We start from the raw sequence: 17,746 nt of genomic DNA, 5'->3' as shown, positions 1-17,746 counted from the left end.
TTCAGTGGGCACAGAAGCCCTAGCAAGCCAAAGTGGAATTTACCTTCAAGTCTCGCCAGCCTAATTAATACATTGTTTGAGAATGCCAGCCAGCCAGCCCACATATGGCATTTCCAGCCATTTGGAGAATCTGCCTAATCTAATACCAGTGTGTATTTATGTGTGTGAGTGTGTGAGTGTGTGTGTGTGTGTGAGAGAGAGAGAGAGAGAGAGAGCGAGAGAGAGAGACAGAGACAGAGAGACAGAGACAGAGAATTTTTCTATATGTTACTGAGTCATTACGGTTAAACAGGAAGAAAACCAGCTTTGTAACGTACAGCTGTCGGTTGCGTTCGCACACTTGTTACTTACCAGCTGAACAACTACAGTTGACTGAACGTCTCTGAGCCTCTGTCTCACGTGCCAAGTGAGTGTGGCGGTCCCTGCCCCACCGAGGCATGAGTAGGAGACAACGTGGAGCATTTAAAAGTGCTTGGCACATCCCAAAGACGAGCGCCCCTTTCGTCTCTGTCCCCTTCCCCATGCGCCCCAAAGCATGTGCCGAATGTGTATCTCTATTGCTCTCTCCTTTTCTTTTGTAAATAATTTCCGATAGTCCGCGTGCTCTCGCCTAGCAACACTCTCTGTGTCTCTCCCCCAGGGGGCACCCTCCCGCCGGGGACCGAGCCCACGGTGGACACGGTGCCCGTGCCGCCAGTCCCAGCCTACTGGTATTACGTGGTGGCCGCCGGGGGCGCGGTGCTGGTGCTCGTCTCCGTCGCGCTGGCCCTGGTGCTGCACTACCACCGTTTCCGCTATGCGGCCAAGAAGACTGATCACTCCATCACCTACAAAACTTCCCACTACACCAACGGGGCCCCTCTGGCGGTGGAGCCCACCCTAACCATTAAGCTAGAGCAAGACCACCGCGGCTCGCACTGCTGAGGGCGAAGCAAGGATGCACCCAAACAAACGAGAAAGACTGCAAACCCGTGGCCTCGATTTTGCACTTTTTTCTCCGCGCCTAGTCTCTGTGTGAACGCACAGACAGCTCTCTCCCAGGCCCCAACCCTGAGCGCCATTGTCCACCCACCCATCCTCCGTGGGTTCATTTTCTTTGCTTCTTTTCTTTCTTCTACTTCATTTCTTCTGTTTCTCTTTCTTTCTTTTCCTTTCTTTCTCTTTCTTCCTTCCTTTCTTCCACCCTTCTCTCTCTTTCTCTCTTTCTTTCATCTTTCCTTCTTCCTTTCTTTTGTCATTCTGCACCAACAAACCCACCTCTAATGCTGCATCTTGGACGATGAGAAGAGATCACCCCTAGACACTTCACCACTCATGGCTCAGCTGGTTTCGCTCCAGAGACTGGCTCTCTTGTTTCTCCCTTGCCTTATCCCACCCTTCCTCTCCGTGGGCAGGCTGCCAGGTGTCTTGAGGGGAACCTGGCTCTGTGTGTTTGTACATAGTGTGCACTCTTGCGTGTGAATAGCTCTGTGTGTGTGGGTGTGAAAGAGTGTGGCTCATTGGGTAGGGGTTGAGTGTGTAGAGAGGACCCCTTTCACGCTTGTGTTACTTCTCCTGGGGTACATGTTACAAGAAAATAATATGCCGTCTATGTTTTGTTTACTTGGAGAAGAGATTGAAGCTTTTTGTTGCCTTATCTAGCTATGGCTGGCCTTCTGTTGACTGTCATTGTCATCTCCAGGCACCTAGTAAAACAGAGGGCACATGGAATGCAGCGTGGCCCATCCCTTCCCATCCCCCACCGGAGAGAAAGGTTCCCCTAGGGCCCTTGGATGTGACCCCCTGGTCATGTCTTCTGGTGTCTTTGAAGTCCCATGATAACAGCCATTGGGTGTGTGTGGAACCATCTCTACTTCCAGCCCTGAAGCAAATCTGTGTCATGTTGCCTTATAAAAAAAAAAAGCTCATAATGAATGTTTAGCTTTGATCAGTTAAGTTCAATCAATGGAGTAAGTCATACAGAATAACAAATCTGGGACTGCTGTAGGAAAAGCAGTAGTCCGTTTAAATTGAGAGCAGGAGAGGGCTGGGGTTTTAGCTCAGTGGCGCAGTGCCTGTCTCAAAAGCGCAAGGTCCTGAGTTCGATTCCCCATACCAAGAAAAAGAAAGAAAGAAAGAAAAATTGAGAGCAGGAGGAAGAGGAGAGAAGTGGAGAGAAGGAAGGACCAAAATGGCTTTTAATATTGCCTCACCCTGGGGATCATTACCCAGTGTGGGATGATGGCAAGAAGGTTATAAAAAAACACATTCTTTGGTATTATATTGATCTTTGTAATAGCATTTGTAAAATATGTGGGGAAAAGGGGATCATTTGTTTTCCTTTCATGGTGTTAATGTGTGCCTGAATCTATAGCCACTAAAATATAAGGCTGTCCACCTGACTTATTTAAATATTATGAGAATAGAAAGTGATCGTTTGTTTAAATGTTCCAATGTGCTACCCCTTACAGCACTCATAGCATCTGGCAAATACATCCTCATAGGCTGGCCTGGCATATCCAGATGTTGCCCCTTGATCAGAGAGAAGGTAGAATAAAGATGTATCTATTGCTGCTCATTTGTCTTCTTGAAGCAACGCAGAATGTTAGAAAGCAGTTGCCTGATGATACTGTGCAAAGTATGGGTTACATAATGAAGTCAGTCTCATTGATGGAAAATGTGCATTTTAAGATTTTTCAGTGTAGCACACTAAAGCTCAGCCTTGGGGGCATTGTTTTTTACCTTCCTGCTAGGAATCCACTGGGGAAGTGTAAAATTATCTCAAAAGATGGGTTGCCTGGGTTGAAAGCCTCCAGGTACCTTCTGGAACAAAATGCTAATGATTTTCTTTTTTTTTGGTTGCTTGGAAGAAAGCCTTTTGGCATTCTTTTGGAATATCCGCAATAGGTCCCTCCAGCACACTACACACTCACACTCAGCTTTCCCATCTGGTTCGTTTCACCCTCCTGAAAGAACAGTACTCTCTCACTCTTATTCTATTTCAAAGAGCTACTCAGTCTCAAACACAACAGCCCTGCCAAGAAAAGGAAAGATGAAAGCCTCAGGCCTGGCTACCTTGAGATTTCTAGAAGTGTCCTATCCCAGCTGAAGACAGAGAAGGGAGCAGGATGGGGTAGCAGCTCAGGATGTCCTGTGGTGGCCAACATGGCAGCCACTGAGGGGTTTGTATCACAGGTGTCCATATCCACTGAAGCCTTTGGGGCCAGGCGTTTCCTCCAGGTGACTGACGTTCCTGTGGGCCCCTCATGGAGGCATGGTATCAGGAAACCAGACCTGGAAAACCCAGCCAGGGTAGCAACTGGCTAGGTTACCATATTCCCTTGGGGATTCTCCATCTTTAAAAGAAGATGGCAACAACTTTGTAAACTTGCTATGTGTTTACCCCCTGCTCCAGGCAGCCTCATCCCATCATCGCTGTGTGCATGCCATAGTTGATAGGATGAGGTTTCTCAGATCTTGGTGGATCCTAAAGCATACTTCAGCTGGGTCTCTCTCTCTCTCTCCCTCTCCTCCCAACGCCAGCAACTTTCATAGTATTATCCAGCTACTATGCTAAAGGGGCAGCTCCACTGTAAAATCCCATGCCTTGCAGCTTTAAAAAGCAAAATTCTGTATTTTATGGAGGGAGAGAAGAGTCACTATCTTCTAAAAAATAAATGGCCTGGACAGGTGAATGCATGCATGCATGTGTTTAGAGTTGCTTCTCCAAAGAAAAGAGGTGATAGCAACTATTAAAATATGAATGAATGAATGAATGAATGAATGGATTAGGTGAAGGCCTCACTTGGGCTGGTAAAGTTTTTGCCTTAGAAGAGATTTCCTGACAAAACTTCTAGACAGGGACCCCTTATCTTTGGGGTTAAAAAAAAAGCGCCCTTCCTTGATATTACGCTGGCAATCACAGCACCTAAGGCTGGCCAAGGCAGAAAAAGGAAAAGGAAAAGTCATAGCATTGCCACTGATGAAACAGGATGCTAAAATTGTCTTCTCCCTTGTCCTGAGTTTTTGGAATCACAACCAGAATAGGAAATCCAGTAATATCTCTGAGGTCGAGCCCCCGCCTTTAAAAAGACTGTCCTTAAAGTGGAACTAGCAGGCAAGCAAACACCTGAAAAATAGAAAATTACCAAAGAACAACAGCAAAACAAGAAACCCTAAAGATTTTTATTTCCTATTCTTCTCCCCTCTCCCTATAACTGTGACATCCTTGCATTGCTCTGTTGCCTGTGTGTCAAAATAACTTGTGGATGTTGGAAACTATTTGAAAATGTATTGTGTGGAATGTAATAAAATGATGATATTTTTATACAAACATCTGGGGTTTCTTTCTCTTTGCTGATGAGAACAAAGTTGAAGTGTAGGCTTTGAACAAATTGGTTTTTCCAAAGTCTACACATTGTTTCTGGGCTATGGGGCATTTCTGTGGGAGGTAGGTGGGTTTTCTCCTTAAAGGCTGAATGCCAGCTCTTCTTTCTTTTTATTTTTGTTACCACTTGTTAGGAGTTTTATCCAATTTGTGCAGCTGAGCCAACTTTTATGATTGGTGTGGGATTTTGTGAAAGTTGCTAAGTGCTAAATTGCTAAATATGATTCCACAAAATTTCTCTTGATGGCAAATCCCCAGAGATTGGACTGTACTGTCAAAGGGCCCCAGGAGGAAGGGACCAGCTAAGCTGAATCATGTATTCAGCTCTACTGAGACATTTCATTTCCTTTGGCAAAGCAGCAGCAACATCTTACTCCTCACCTTCCAAATTATTACTTCCATAGGGATGTTGATCTCCAATTTATAAGTGATTTCCCAGTGGGGGGAAAAATCAGAAACTTGTAGCATGTTCAGGGCTCAGATATTCTAGACTTCATTTTTGAACAGATAATGAAGATAATTATATGATTATTTGTGAACCTGGAACTATCATAGTGGAACATTTCATAAAAGGAATACACTAATCTAGAAAAACCTTGTGCCTGAGGAAACTTAGTCAAAAAGCCTGATCTTGTTTAATATGTATTTTTCTTAGGTCCTCTCTTTGAATAGTTAGTGATCTGGTTTTAGAAAATATTGTAATCAGAGGAAGCTTTGGAAAAAAATATATGGGAAAGATATCTCCCAATGGCTTAAGGTTTTTATATAGAGGCCAAGAATTGGTCACAAAAGGGTTTTCCGCAACTCCACATTTGTGAGGTGTATCCGAAGTCTCTCATTGACCCAAGGGCTTTCCTCAGTGATCCAAGAACCATCCTGAAAGGTTTTGAGGTGAGGCATGTGCCCTAGCAAACCCTCTTTCTGCCAGGGTCCTGCTTTTCTAGGTCTTATCCAGACTTTAATCCAGGAAGGAGTACTTTCATAGCTGGAAAGCCTCTCCAAATGCAGGTAAAAGGAGACAAGCTTCTGATTTTCAGATGTTACAGGAAACTATCTGTACAAGTAGTTCTGGAGAGGTGTCGGTATCTGTCCTCCATAGGAGAAGAAAATTAAATGTCCATGACTAGAACTTTAGAACATTGTCTGTTCCTCCAGTGCCAAGCACAGTTACTCTTTTTGTCTAAATAACATTTGGTTATCTTTGCAACCATTCGTTCCCATTAGTAAAAGGTACAAAAGTACAAGCATCTCAAAAGTGTTTCTTTCCAGCAAAGACCCAGGCTTAGTCAACATCTTCCTGAGCTGACCTAGAACCTAATTTGCCAGACTGAATTAAATGAGCCATCATTCATGATCCATTAGCATTTCTGGTTTTTGAGCCACTTTTGGGATCTGTGCCATCTTGATTCTAGTCGCAGGACTTATTTTAGGGATACTCTTTCTCCCCCAAAAGGGCAAAGACTGCTAGAACTTCAGTTTTACACATTGGACTGTTGACAGTAAGCATTCCTTAGCGTATTTCAAACTTAGCCCAAGCATAAATATTACAGAAATTATGTTTCTATGGATCATAAATACCAGATGTCAAGGCCCAGCATGGTCTGTTTGTGTTCCTACCTTGTCCTTTATGATGGTTTAAATGTGTGTTCTTGCTTCAACCACTGTCCTAGCTCCAGTGCCCAAACCCCAGCCAAACCAATGCGTTTTCCTCGCCTCTCTTCACTACCTCTGCAGTTGTTTGTGCACAAACATTGTGGCCTTTCTGTAATCTGTGATGAAAAGAGCTTCATTTTGAAGTTTTGATTTGTCTGCATTGAGGGCTGCACATCTAAGCCAAACTCCAGATCAGTAGGTGCGGGCTTGTTTTTTCTCTTTAATTGTGCAGAGCACTGGGGCTCTCACAGCTGTAATTTGCCTTTCATCCACTTCATTGATGGCCCAAAGAAAACACAAAATAAATCCAACCAGAGGAAAAGGAGGGGAGCGGGGAACACCAGCTCATGATCTTACATCAGCAGAGGAGGGAAAATACCTTATATAAATAAACTAGAAGCCAGGAATAGTGTAGGAGTTAATTAAGCCTAACACAGATCAGGTGCCCTGAGCATGTACAGAGGTCAGTTACAATCAGAAACCTGCACCCTTAGGAGTCATCAGACCACAAGTTTCAGCCAGAGTGTGTTTGCATTGACTGCTTGGAATTCTCCTTGGCCTCAAACCTAACTGGAAAAAGATTTGAGAAATCACCGAAGAGCAAAACCTCTTTTAACATGAGGTGGACCAATGGAGAACTTGGGAGCTTTGGGGACAAGCAGAAGCCATTCCTGCCCAGACACCTGAAACCAAGAGGCCAACAAACATCTCTCTTTGGAGTAAAGTAGTTGTTCTTGGGCTTTTCTGACACTGACCTCTGATAGACAAAGAAACTACAGTAAATTTCCATGGGCACTAGACCAAGAAATGAGGGGGACCATTGGAAGGGTCAGCAACAGAAGCAGTGGAGGCAGGACGGGGGGTAGGGTGGGAAAACATCTTTTCTTGGAGACACAGTGCCGGAGTGGTTGTTGAGAGAACTTTTATGATAATAATTGGCTGCATTTCTCTTTCTTTTCAATTCACAACTTATATGTCACTATGTTTTCAGAACAATAATACAGAAAAGCAAAAGTCCACTTCTTTGTTGACCAATTCCATTCTTCTCCCCAGAGGTAACATCAGACATGAATTGAGACCTGGTTTCCAGGCCTTGTTTTACACATTTGCAAACATATGTGTTCATATCAAGTATGTGGTTTGGGTTGCCTGGGATTTGGGGCTGTTTTCCGTAAATGGTATGATAGTGTTTGTTCACTTGATTGGACAACTTGCTTCTTCTCATTTGACAATGTCTCGAGGATACTTCGAGACACACCAACAGACTTACCCCATCCTTTTTAGCTGTTGCATAGTGCTCTGTATTATGTTGATATGCCATGGTTTACTAACTGCTCCCCGACTGGTGAGCATTTAGGTTGTGTCTAGTTGTTTGTGTGTTTGTTTGTTTGTTTGTTTTACCATTATAAATAACACTATAATGAAGTTACGTTTTGGGGCACCTGTTTCTCTTGAATATAATTTCTGAGTCAAATGGCATTCCTGTTTTCATTTAAACAGATACTACAAATAAGTGGCTGACGTCCTGTCCCTATTTGGGAGGTAACAGGTAACAGAAACTACTGGACATCCTGGATTAAGATCCCCTGCCACATTCACACAAGCTATATAATCTCTGTGGCCTTGTCGTTTTCTCTAAAGTGGGCCTAGAGTTTGAAAGGAAAGACTTTGGCAGTTTTAGCTAAAGGGAATTTTAAATTCAGAAAGTGCTTCCCTTTAGATTTTAAACTGCCAACTTGTAGAGAACATGGGCCTGGTTGTAAGTGGAAGCTGTAGCAAAGCAGTTAATTCTGTCCCTGGCTTCAGCAGACAGAGTCTTGTTCTCCATGATTAATGAGTTCCACTTGGTTTCCCCAAACAGTGACTACGCTGTGCCTGGCTGTTATTTATTTATGTTTTCTCTTTAAAAATTCATGTCAAAAACATCCTTTAAGGTCAGTGCACAGCACTGTGCAGCAGGCGCAGGTAGACACAGATGCCAAGAGAAAGGCTCAATTCCTTGGGGCTTGGGACCCTCTTCCCTACACTGGCCCTGAAAGGAGCAGACCTTCAGGGCATTTAGCATCCTTCCAAGGAGGGTCAGGGCTACAGGGACCAAAAGAAAGTCACTGAACAGCCAGGCAATAAAGTTGTTTTTTAGTGGGGTGTTTATATTTGTCAGTAACTTCACTGGCCCCACATGACTCCAGCAAGCAGAGGAAGAGGAAAAGAAGAAAAAAAAAACGGTCTTCCAAAAAGCCATTTCTAACAAGAGCACTGTCCTGATTTCTGTTGAGTGCTGAGACAAAAGAATCATAATCATGTGACTTGACTCTGAGCATAATGGGTAATAGCTATAATCGTATATCTTCTTTGTGGACTTTCTCTGGAGTGCCCAAAAATCTAGGGTTGCTGTCTTTTGGATATGGGACTGAAGCATACAACTCAGGGAGAAAGGGGCATGAGCATGAGGTCTAGAGATGTCAGCCCACATACACAATGCTTGTTTTGTCTTCTCTGTGTAATGGTGCAAAATTGAGCCCTTTTAATATCATTAACTTACATTCCCCCAAGAAAAGGCTCTGGTCCAGAACTGGAACCGTATTATATCAGGCCTTGGCTTTCAACAATAGTAATGTCTCAGTCTGCCCCCAGGACTCATTAACAGTATGCCTGGACTAGAGCTGTCTGTGACTTATTGAAAGAAGTCAGCTCCTGTAATGAAGGGAGTGTAGAGGCAGCTTTGAGCCAGAGGTGGCCCTGACCAAAGTCCAATTCTCAACTGTCTGCTGGTTATTGAAGCTTTGTTTTAGTACAAAGAACCTTTGTGTCCCTTTGAGTTTCCTTGCTACCAACAAGAGCCTTGGAGAAGGTACATAAATATTTGAGGGGCTGGTACACACCTACCCATTGCCTCTCTCCGGCAGTTCCAGCTGGCATAGAGGGGGAGAAGACAGGCATTCGGATCTCAACAAGGGATACAAGGTGGGTCAGAGGAGCCCCAGAGCTGTGTCCTTACCATTGTAGACCAAGAGTGTGATCCAAAAGCAGTGTCCATAGGAAGCCCTGGGCCCATCACTTTCTGGCTCTATAATTCCAGATGGGGCCACTGTCCCCACCTCGGTCCCCAAAGAGACCCCTATCCCCACCTCTACCTTTCCACTAGGTGTGGCTTGTCTTCAACCTCCACCCTCCCCTTCCTGATCTCTTCCATCTTGATGCCCCCTTTTTTTTCTCCCCTGGCATCCTCCACCCCCCCTCTGCCGGACCCTGCTTCCAGAAAATCATGGGTCAGATTCCATCATCCAAATGCTTAATTGGTTACTTCTTCCAAGTTCAGGTGTTTTTGTAGGAAAACAAACCTAATCCCAGCAGTATCCTTCTGTTGTAGTTACAGCCCTGAACCACCAGCAAGCTACTGGAGACTGTCATCCCTTGACTAGGCAGAGAGACAGACCTTTCTGACCCCTGGGAAACCCTATCACAGAGTCATTCATTGGCGTGTGCAGACAAGCCCAGATTTTAAGTACAGTATAGCCAATTCTCTTAAAGCTGTGCATGGGAAGAGAGGTTTTTTCAAGGACAAAATAAGAGGGCCAGTCTTTAAGAAGACATAATTTTTCACAATGTACTTTGATGTAGTCTTAAATCTTCAATTCCACCCTTACACTTGTGAAGTTGTACCAAAGCATTTCAACTGACTAGTGTTTCTAGCATGTGTACTTCTTGAATATCAACACTGTACAAGAAGAGAAATGTCCACTGGGGAAAACTCCCTGAAATAGAAACACAGAAGAGTTTTCCCCCTTACATCTGAGGAAAAAAATTAGACCGTAGAGAGAGGGGACAACACTTTTTTCCCTGAAGTTTTTGGCATTTTTCCCACTTTTCTACCCTAAGAAAAAGTAATGAGCAACAGAAGCACAAAGAGCCCATTTCTTGCTGACCTCATCTACTAAGGGCTTAGAAAATATCTCTGTTTTTTTCAAAGATTTAGAGTTTTTAAAATATTCCAGAAATTCCTCCCCTCAACATTGTTGGTTTTTTCCAACCTAAACCATTGTGAAGCTTCTCTTTACGGTGAACCACTTCTTTGGCTGTATTTTTATTTTCATATCATTCTTGCGGCTCAGTGGAGACATTGGAGCCTGAGCCCTCATCTCCCTCCATGCTTGAATGTATTGTTAAGTCATTTCACTGCCTTTTTCTCTGCAGTCAGAATTTCCAAACCTTTTTAGTGTTTCCTCCTGGTTATTCAACTAAAATTAATAGAAAATAATGACTAAATGTAAGATCAAGCTCATCCAGAAATCTCACACCAACTGCCCTTTACTTTTCTCTCTTGAAACCATGTGAAAAACTCCAAAAAATATTTTTCCATGATCTTGCATAAATTTGACTATAGCCCAAGAGATAAAAACCCATGATAAAAGATCTTCTGGTTTCTTCTAAAGCTTTGAGTTTCTAAGCTCAAGCCAAACTCAGCAAGGGATGAACAGCTCCCAAGTAGCCCAACTTTCTAATGGAGAGGATTTGGCAAAGTTTAGATCAACATCTGAACTTTTGGCTCCTCTTTGCAGCTGGGGATGAACAAACTGGATTAGGGAAATTAAGTGTGGTGGGGAGGGAGGACCTTGAGCCAACACTAAATGTTAAAATGAATTAAATATTTGGAAATGCCAAGAAATATCTCCTTAGTCCTTCATTATTTCTCATTTATTGAGATCTCAGTGTTGTGTTTCCTGCTGGGATTACAACAGAATGGCTGAGAGAATTTTCTGAAGGCTACTCCCATCTAAATGGTCCAGTGATTTAGCTGGAGCAGGGGGCTCAGGAACTTGGAATCAAATTCAACAAAGGCTCTAAGTGGCCAAAAGCTTATCCCAAATAAATCATAAGCCCCAAACAAGGTGTTGAAAACCTGTGGTTTACTCTCAGTTCCACAGCTGTTGTTTTCAGTGACTTACTACATTTTTCTACCCTCCTTCCTCAATTTCATCTTTGATGTAAAAGCAATGACACCTGGTACCTGTGGAAATGAATGACTTCAAAGGTTTCCTATGTGGAAGAGGCTCTTCAATCCTTTCAAGACTGAGGCTCAGTGGACTAAGCAGACATGCTAAGGCTGGATTTCCATGAGGTTCTATGAGCTCAGTTAAGGTGGAGACTTAAAACTAGGGGCACAACTAACTGTTTTGTTGGCTCTTGGGCCTCTACAAGTAGGACTTGGTTCTAAGACAGGAGAGAATTGAAAACATGGAACCCTGTGGCTGACCTTTCCATAGTCTTCTCTTTCCACATAAACCTTGAGATAGGTGACTTGAGGAGTGACCACTTCCAGGAGAGGACAGAGCTGGGGTGAAGATTGAGCAGTGGGCAGTGGCAGTGACAGCTCTTTTTTAAGAAGTTCCCTGTATGCCTCAGCCAGCAGCCTTCATCAGAAAGGCCATCAGAGCAGTCTGGTCTTTCTCTTGCAGAGATGATAGAAGACACCAGTGGTGACTTTACAGAGGAGCACCCTGAGACTCAGGGAGGTCAGTGACTTGTGGAGTCTTGCAGAAGACTATAATATTGATTATGCCCAAGGCAGGCTGTAAAGAGTTAACTCCACAATTGGCTTGTTTTGAGAACCGAGTCTGGCCGAAGCCTACATGCCGAAGTCAAAGTAACTCGCACCCAAATTCCGTTCCCACAACTAAAACCTTCTGAGTAGAAGGGCAATGTTCTAGTTACAGCCATATATTTTGTCTATTCTGTACCTAATTTGGGAATGCTTTGTCTTGTCCTTTCTGAGCCTTGTTTACATTAATTTCCATAGAAACTGCATGTAGCTTGCCTTTACCCCAGTTGATTGCTAATTAAAGTCAGTGCCTGGGACTGGCCAGTGCCTTTGTCAGTTGCACCGGCATTGGTCATCCTGGCTCCCCACTTTTCCCCTCTTAGTTCTGTCTCTTAGTGTATTTTTTTCTAAGGCTTGCATCATATACTGGGCAGGTGGGTACTGGAACCTAACTGCAGGGGTCTCCAGTAGAGGCTCTCATGCCTGGGGAAGATCCAAGATAAGAAGTCAACACCTGCTCCATGTCCTCTGCCACCTGTCTTCAGGTACAGTGATACACTGAGCAGTTCTGAGAGTATCTCTGCTGTACATTTCGGATGACAAACCTGACCTCTTAATCCACTACTCAGAGCTGGCATGAAAGGGACTCTTAAAAGAAAACCAAGGCAAGTCAGTATCCTGAAATGATCTGTGTACAAGTGACCCAGGGACAGACTGTTTTAAATTATTCATGTGAAAACAGCCAGTCCTTTGGAGCAGACCCTCACTCCCCTAGCTATCCTGTGAATCGCCTTTTATAATGCAGAAAGTAAATAGAGTACCGGCAAGGCCAATGTGCTCACAGTAGACTGCAGGGTAACTAGCAGCAAAAGTGAAGGTTGTAAATTTTCCATGAGAAACTGCAGAAAAACAGACCAAAGCAGGAAGGCTAACCCCAAAGAATCCTAATTTAGAAGAAGGAAGAAAAAAAGGTGAGAGCGCATTCTTGTTGGAACCTAAGTCGTACTCAGTGGGGATTTCCCGACTAAGGTGGGAGTGTCATAGGCAGGTGTTCCCTAAGTACAGATGTGATGTGGTCTTACAGCGCAGGCAGGGGTCCAGACCCCTGGGGGAGAATGCTGTTCAGTAGCAGAGGTTCCACTTGTGATGGGCCGTGGATGCTCACCATTTGTGCCACTGTGTTACAATCTACTAAGAAGGACTCTAGAGAATGCTTGACTCTTCCAGGGCATAGGAGTTTCTGGAGCAGTCTGTGGGTGTTTTAACAGCTGGCCACTGTGTCTTGCACTCTGAAAAGTGAGGACAATGGGCGATGGGTGGAATCTTGAATCATTCTTCACCATGTACCTACTCTGTCTCTTGATCATGCAAAGAGAAGGAATACCTCGGGGAATAAAGAGACTCTTCCACCCAAAATTTCTATTTCAACGTGAAAATGGCCAAGGTTTTGTTGAGGTGGATTGTTTTAGTTTTTAAGCAAAGACTACTTTACCTGCTCAATTACTCAAATTCCATCCAACTCCCTTCTAGTCATCCCGAGTTCATCTCTTCCTCTCAATGTGCTGGCCTGCAACAACTGGTGGAGGAGAGAGGGGTGCAGAGATCTGACTTGCATGTGGATAAATACAGAGTATAAGATTTATGGTCAAGCAAAGCAATCTCTTTAAATTCCTTGGTGGGTTTGATACAAATGAGTCTAAGCCTAAACCCAGGAGACTCATGTATTGGTGAAAAGGTTTGGATGCCATGTTGGAAGGCATCCCATTCATCAGGCAGATAAGGGGATGGAACACCCCAAGCCCACCTTGTAGCAGCCTTTATACTGAAGCATCCTCCTCTAGACCCCCACATGTCCCTTGCCAGCAGGGCCCAGCTTCTTTTGCCCAGTACGTCCCCTGGATTCCAGCAGCAGATAGAGTCCCCTCTATGATGCCTCACTCTTTCTTTATGCTCTTTTGGCATAAAACCTTGAGTCTTTGCTTCCCAACCACTCTGAAGGGCCATGGTGGCAGACACCTGTTCCCTATCCATCTTTATTTCCCAAAGTCTTCAGTGTGGTTTCTGGGCACCTAGTAAAACCTCTTCTTGAGTCATAGTTGGTGGATTGGTTGGTTGATTGGTTAGTGGAGACTGCTCTTTGAAAGACTATGTCTTTCAGCCTTCTTTTTCTGGGTGATGCCTATTATAGAAAATATGAAGCCCCAAATTTTAGATTACTACATCTTGACATTCATGAGAAGCCCCACAAGTTCCCACTGAAGTGCTGAGCCAGGGATACAGTCAAACAGCTAGGGAGTACAGTTAGCCAATTAAAGGCTGAGTCAGGGCAGACCCTGTGTTTCTGTTGGAATGACCAGTATCCTACCCACCTGAGAAATCTGAAGGCAGACTTGGCCTTAATACAGTGCCTTGAGTCACCGTTCAGGCTGTAGAGTCAGACTGGCCTGAGAATGAACCCACAGAAGGCCCCAGAAAGAATTGGATCATGCAAGCACAAAGGTTGAAAGTGGGAGTCATGTGGGTAGTAAGAGCTGCTCCCCGCCATGTGCTTGTAAAGTTGTGGCCCGTTCCTCTCTGCCTAGCCTAACTCATCCTCCCAAATACACCCACCCCCTGAAAGACAGTCTTGGAAGGCCTTGTCTGTGTTTTTCCCCATTTAAACAAAATTCTAAGTCCCTCTTCCTTTCTCTTGCTCCATCCTGATATCTACTCTCACTGCCCCAGTGGGCACACCATCCTATAGCTACCATTTCCATGTCCCAGGAGGGGCTGCTGCATACTCTGCCTTGAGCTCCTAGTTCATTCTTCTTCCTGTTCCACAAGAGACCCAATACCTCCCCCTGCACACCCCTGGATTTCCTCTTGGCCCCTGCCCAGCCTTACTTTGCCTTTTCTTTGCTAGAACTATAGGACCTAGTGGGAGAACCACAGTCCTTCCTGCCAGCATCCTGAAGACACAGGCAGTTTACCTACTGGGCTCAACAAAAAAGGAAAGTGGCCCATGAAGGGCAAAGAAGCTTTTGAGAGAGAAAGCTCTTAATCAAACACAGATATCAAGAATATGAGCAAAAACTAGAGAAAATTGCTGTTAAAGTAAATTGCTTTTTGTACAAATGTTCCCTTTATTTGGGTTTTCCCCAGTGTGCCATTTTTGCTTTAGAACTTGGTGAACAGATGCGCTTTTGAAAATGTTGATTAACTTATCCTTTTTTCGACCCCTTCCCATTCACCCAAACTCTTGGGAGCAATGATTATACAGAAAAGCCAAGTTAAGCCTCTAAAGTGTTCCTCCTCACCTTAAGTGGCCTTTGATTCTCCAGGTGCAGAAGTCTCAGCTGCATCTGAGCCCTTGATTCCATAGAAACTTAAAAATGGGCCAATTCTTGGAAGTCGTCTCATCCAGTCCTCTGCCTCCAGAGACAAGAGGCTGTAATCTCCTGGGATAAAATGTTCTCACAGTCATTACCATCCATTTATCCTTTTTCCTTCAAAATCAATGCCACACCCGTCCCTTTCCAGCACATGATCAATAGTATCCTAAACCTTCTTCCCAGAAGTTGTGAGATAGCATTCTAGCCTTTGACAGCTTGTCACATCCTTGGGAGAGACCAAATCCCTAGAAGGAAGAACAGGATTTGGCCCAAAAGTCACTGGCAGGAGCCTTGCAGTTCTTGTTTGAGTCTGATTCACATATTCTTATCCAATGTTCTGTATCTTTTAACCATGAAGATATTAAGACATATGAGCATCCCATCAAAACTACTAATTGTCAGAAATGTGACAGTTTTCTTCCATAATCTTTATTTCATAAGTTTAAAAAAACACCCTGGGTTGACTTTCATAAGCTCAATTGATCCCTGTGACAGACACACCTGTCTCTTGTGGAATAACATACACGTCTTCATTCCAAAGAAATAACTTGCTTTGTAGAAGCCCGGAGAAGAACGCAAGAGATGGGCATTGAGGCGGGAAAGCTGGAATACACTGCAGGTGCCAATTGTTATGCTATAAACATGCCAAGAATGGGCTGGGTTTATGGAGGACTGGTGCCACGTGGCACTGATCTTCTCAAGTGAGACCTTGCCAAGTGGTTCTATGCATCCCTTTCTAGAGACTGAGAGGATGAGAATGTGCTTTAGCACTTTGACCAGGAATAAAGAAGTCCTCTAATATGATTTAAACACCAGCTTCAGAAAAAAAAACCCTGAATTTTAAGTGTGATAGTGACGGATCGATCCTTAGTTCAGTTCATGGTCAAGTAGAATGTCCCTGAGATATAGTGCTAAGGAACAAGATGCTCAGGGTGGTCTAAAGTTCTTTGCTTCCTCTCATTTGGTATTTTCACTGTTGGGGATTTTGATTCATGTCTTCAAAGCTGTGCATATACTTTGGTTGGAGAGAACCCCTAAAGAGCCATATATATTCACCAAGACTATTTCAAGCTGACAGCCTGGGAGGTCATAATTATCTTGACAGATAGGAAGAAATGATAAGACCATAGTCTTTGTTACATATTGATTCTCTTTTTAAATGTTTTACTATTTTAGACAGCTAATTTATTGGCTCTGCTTTCTGTAAAATGGACAGTATTATAAATAGAAAGACTTGTATTACTCACCCCTCAAAAAAGTACCATAAAAGAACCAAAAGATAGGCAGTGATAATACTGGGGGGAAATTCAGAGTAAATTAACTTAGCTCTCTTCCTGTCTGGGCTTATCAGAATGGATGCCCATGTTTGATCTATTCTAAACTTCAAAGAAAGCCAGTAGGAAAAATAGGCCAGGGTGGGAGGTGGGGATCAAGAGATGTTAACACAGATATGTGAAGGTGCATGGCCATTGTGATTTTCTTTCCATTTCTACTCAGAATGATGAAACATGACTTCCTTAAATTAACATCCATTTATTCAAAATCCAGAAGAGAAAGACTTCAGTACTTTATTTCCACTTAGATGTGTACACATGAGGAGATACATTGGATGTCATCATAATGGCAACTGGTGATACATAGAAGATGCCACTGAGGGTGCCTTAGATAAACCTAAACCTATCTCAGTAATGAGTGACAGTTATTTCAAAGGCACAGGTGATAAAGTTTACTTAACACAAAAACCTGGCCTTTCTAATTATTTCTGTTTTACCAGTTGTTGTTGTAAGTAAAGATGGAGAGTGTGCAGAAGAAATGATTCACTAATGCATAACTAGTTGATCTAGAAGTGGAGATGATTCTCTTGCTGCCTGTCATAATGGGGAGTCATTCTTTAAAAGGTTATGTCTTTGTCTTTCAGTTATAATGATAGAACATGTTACAAGTTGATTTGTTTGTTTTCCTTATAGTGAATATCCCAGAAATACATGGGAGAGAGGGCTATGAAGATGAAATTGATGGTGAGTATCACTATGATTCAGCAGATAATCATGGAATTCAAGTTTGGTTATAAAGATATCAACAAAAAGAATGCCCGGAGTATTGGAGGGCCAGAATTTAGAACTATCAATCAGAAGTAGAAATGGAATGAGTCCAAAGAATGAAGAAATCATCAATTGTTTGGCCAAGGCCAAATGTAGAGATTTAGAAAGTTTGTCGAGTCCTCTCTGCCTAATCTGAATCAGGTCTCCTAATTCAAGTAACTTTCTACATCGATGCGCTTCGAATCTGGATAAACCCTCTAGAAGTGAAAGCTGAGTTCGTGTGTACCTGTCACTGATTGAACCCTGTGACCTCCTCCCAAACCAGGCCTTAGTGAATGAGTGTGGATGTGGATATTCTCCCGGGCCAGCTATGGTATTTGGTTCCCCAGCTTGGGCAACACCTTTGTCAAGCTATTCAAGACTGCAGTCTTTCTTATTAAAGACTTGGTCATCTCTTCACACTGCATATCTCCTATTTTTATATTTATTCTAAGCTCTATTCCTGCACTTCAAGTGCACAAACCTCAGGAGGCTGAAACAGCTGTCTTACTGGAGGGCAGATGGAATTTCTCCCATCCACTCAGACCAGTGCAGGTCTCCCTGGGCTTCTCTCAGTGCCAGCATTGGTGTCCATGAGCCTCATCAGCAAGCTTTTACTCAGACTAAGACTGGTCCTTCCAAGAAGAGCAGTTTATAGACCAGCTGCTTTTAACCTGACCTTAGTCAAAACCTTCAAGTGTAGTTATAGATACCAGAGTGACAGACCCAAACAGCA

At 43.5% G+C, this 17,746-nt stretch overlaps 1 protein-coding gene and 1 long non-coding RNA gene across 6 annotated transcripts in view; one reads left to right on the top strand and one right to left on the bottom strand.

Annotated features, from left to right (window-relative positions):
- Positions 1–17,746, bottom strand: part of LOC147829380 (uncharacterized) — a 47,592-nt gene that overhangs the window by 14,472 nt on the left and 15,374 nt on the right. The window contains exons 3-4 of the long non-coding RNA XR_015449201.1: positions 14,855–14,995; positions 13,051–13,134 (exon numbers count right to left, since the gene is read on the bottom strand). This is a non-coding gene — a long non-coding RNA (uncharacterized LOC147829380). The remainder of the gene's footprint in view (positions 1–13,050; positions 13,135–14,854; positions 14,996–17,746) is intronic.
- The window catches only part of Nrp2 (neuropilin 2), a 112,619-nt gene that overhangs the window by 90,195 nt on the left and 4,678 nt on the right, over positions 1–17,746 (top strand). For 4 of the 5 annotated variants that reach the window (XM_004851163.4, XM_004851162.4, XM_087206261.1 and 1 more), the window contains exon 16: positions 16,897–16,947. In XM_004851163.4, the coding sequence (XP_004851220.1) occupies positions 16,897–16,947 (51 nt within the window). Of the gene's footprint in view, positions 1–640; positions 4,313–16,896; positions 16,948–17,746 lie in introns of those variants that run through there. The other variant, XM_004851166.4, reaches the window with a different exon arrangement.

Source organism: Heterocephalus glaber, unplaced genomic scaffold (assembly GCF_053883595.1).
Source record: "Heterocephalus glaber isolate CG9 unplaced genomic scaffold, H.glaber_assembly_v1.0 deba00000621, whole genome shotgun sequence".
Lineage (NCBI taxonomy): Eukaryota > Metazoa > Chordata > Mammalia > Rodentia > Bathyergidae > Heterocephalus > Heterocephalus glaber.
Note: the sequence above shows the minus strand (reverse complement) of the source record. Positions and strands in the feature narration are given on the sequence as shown.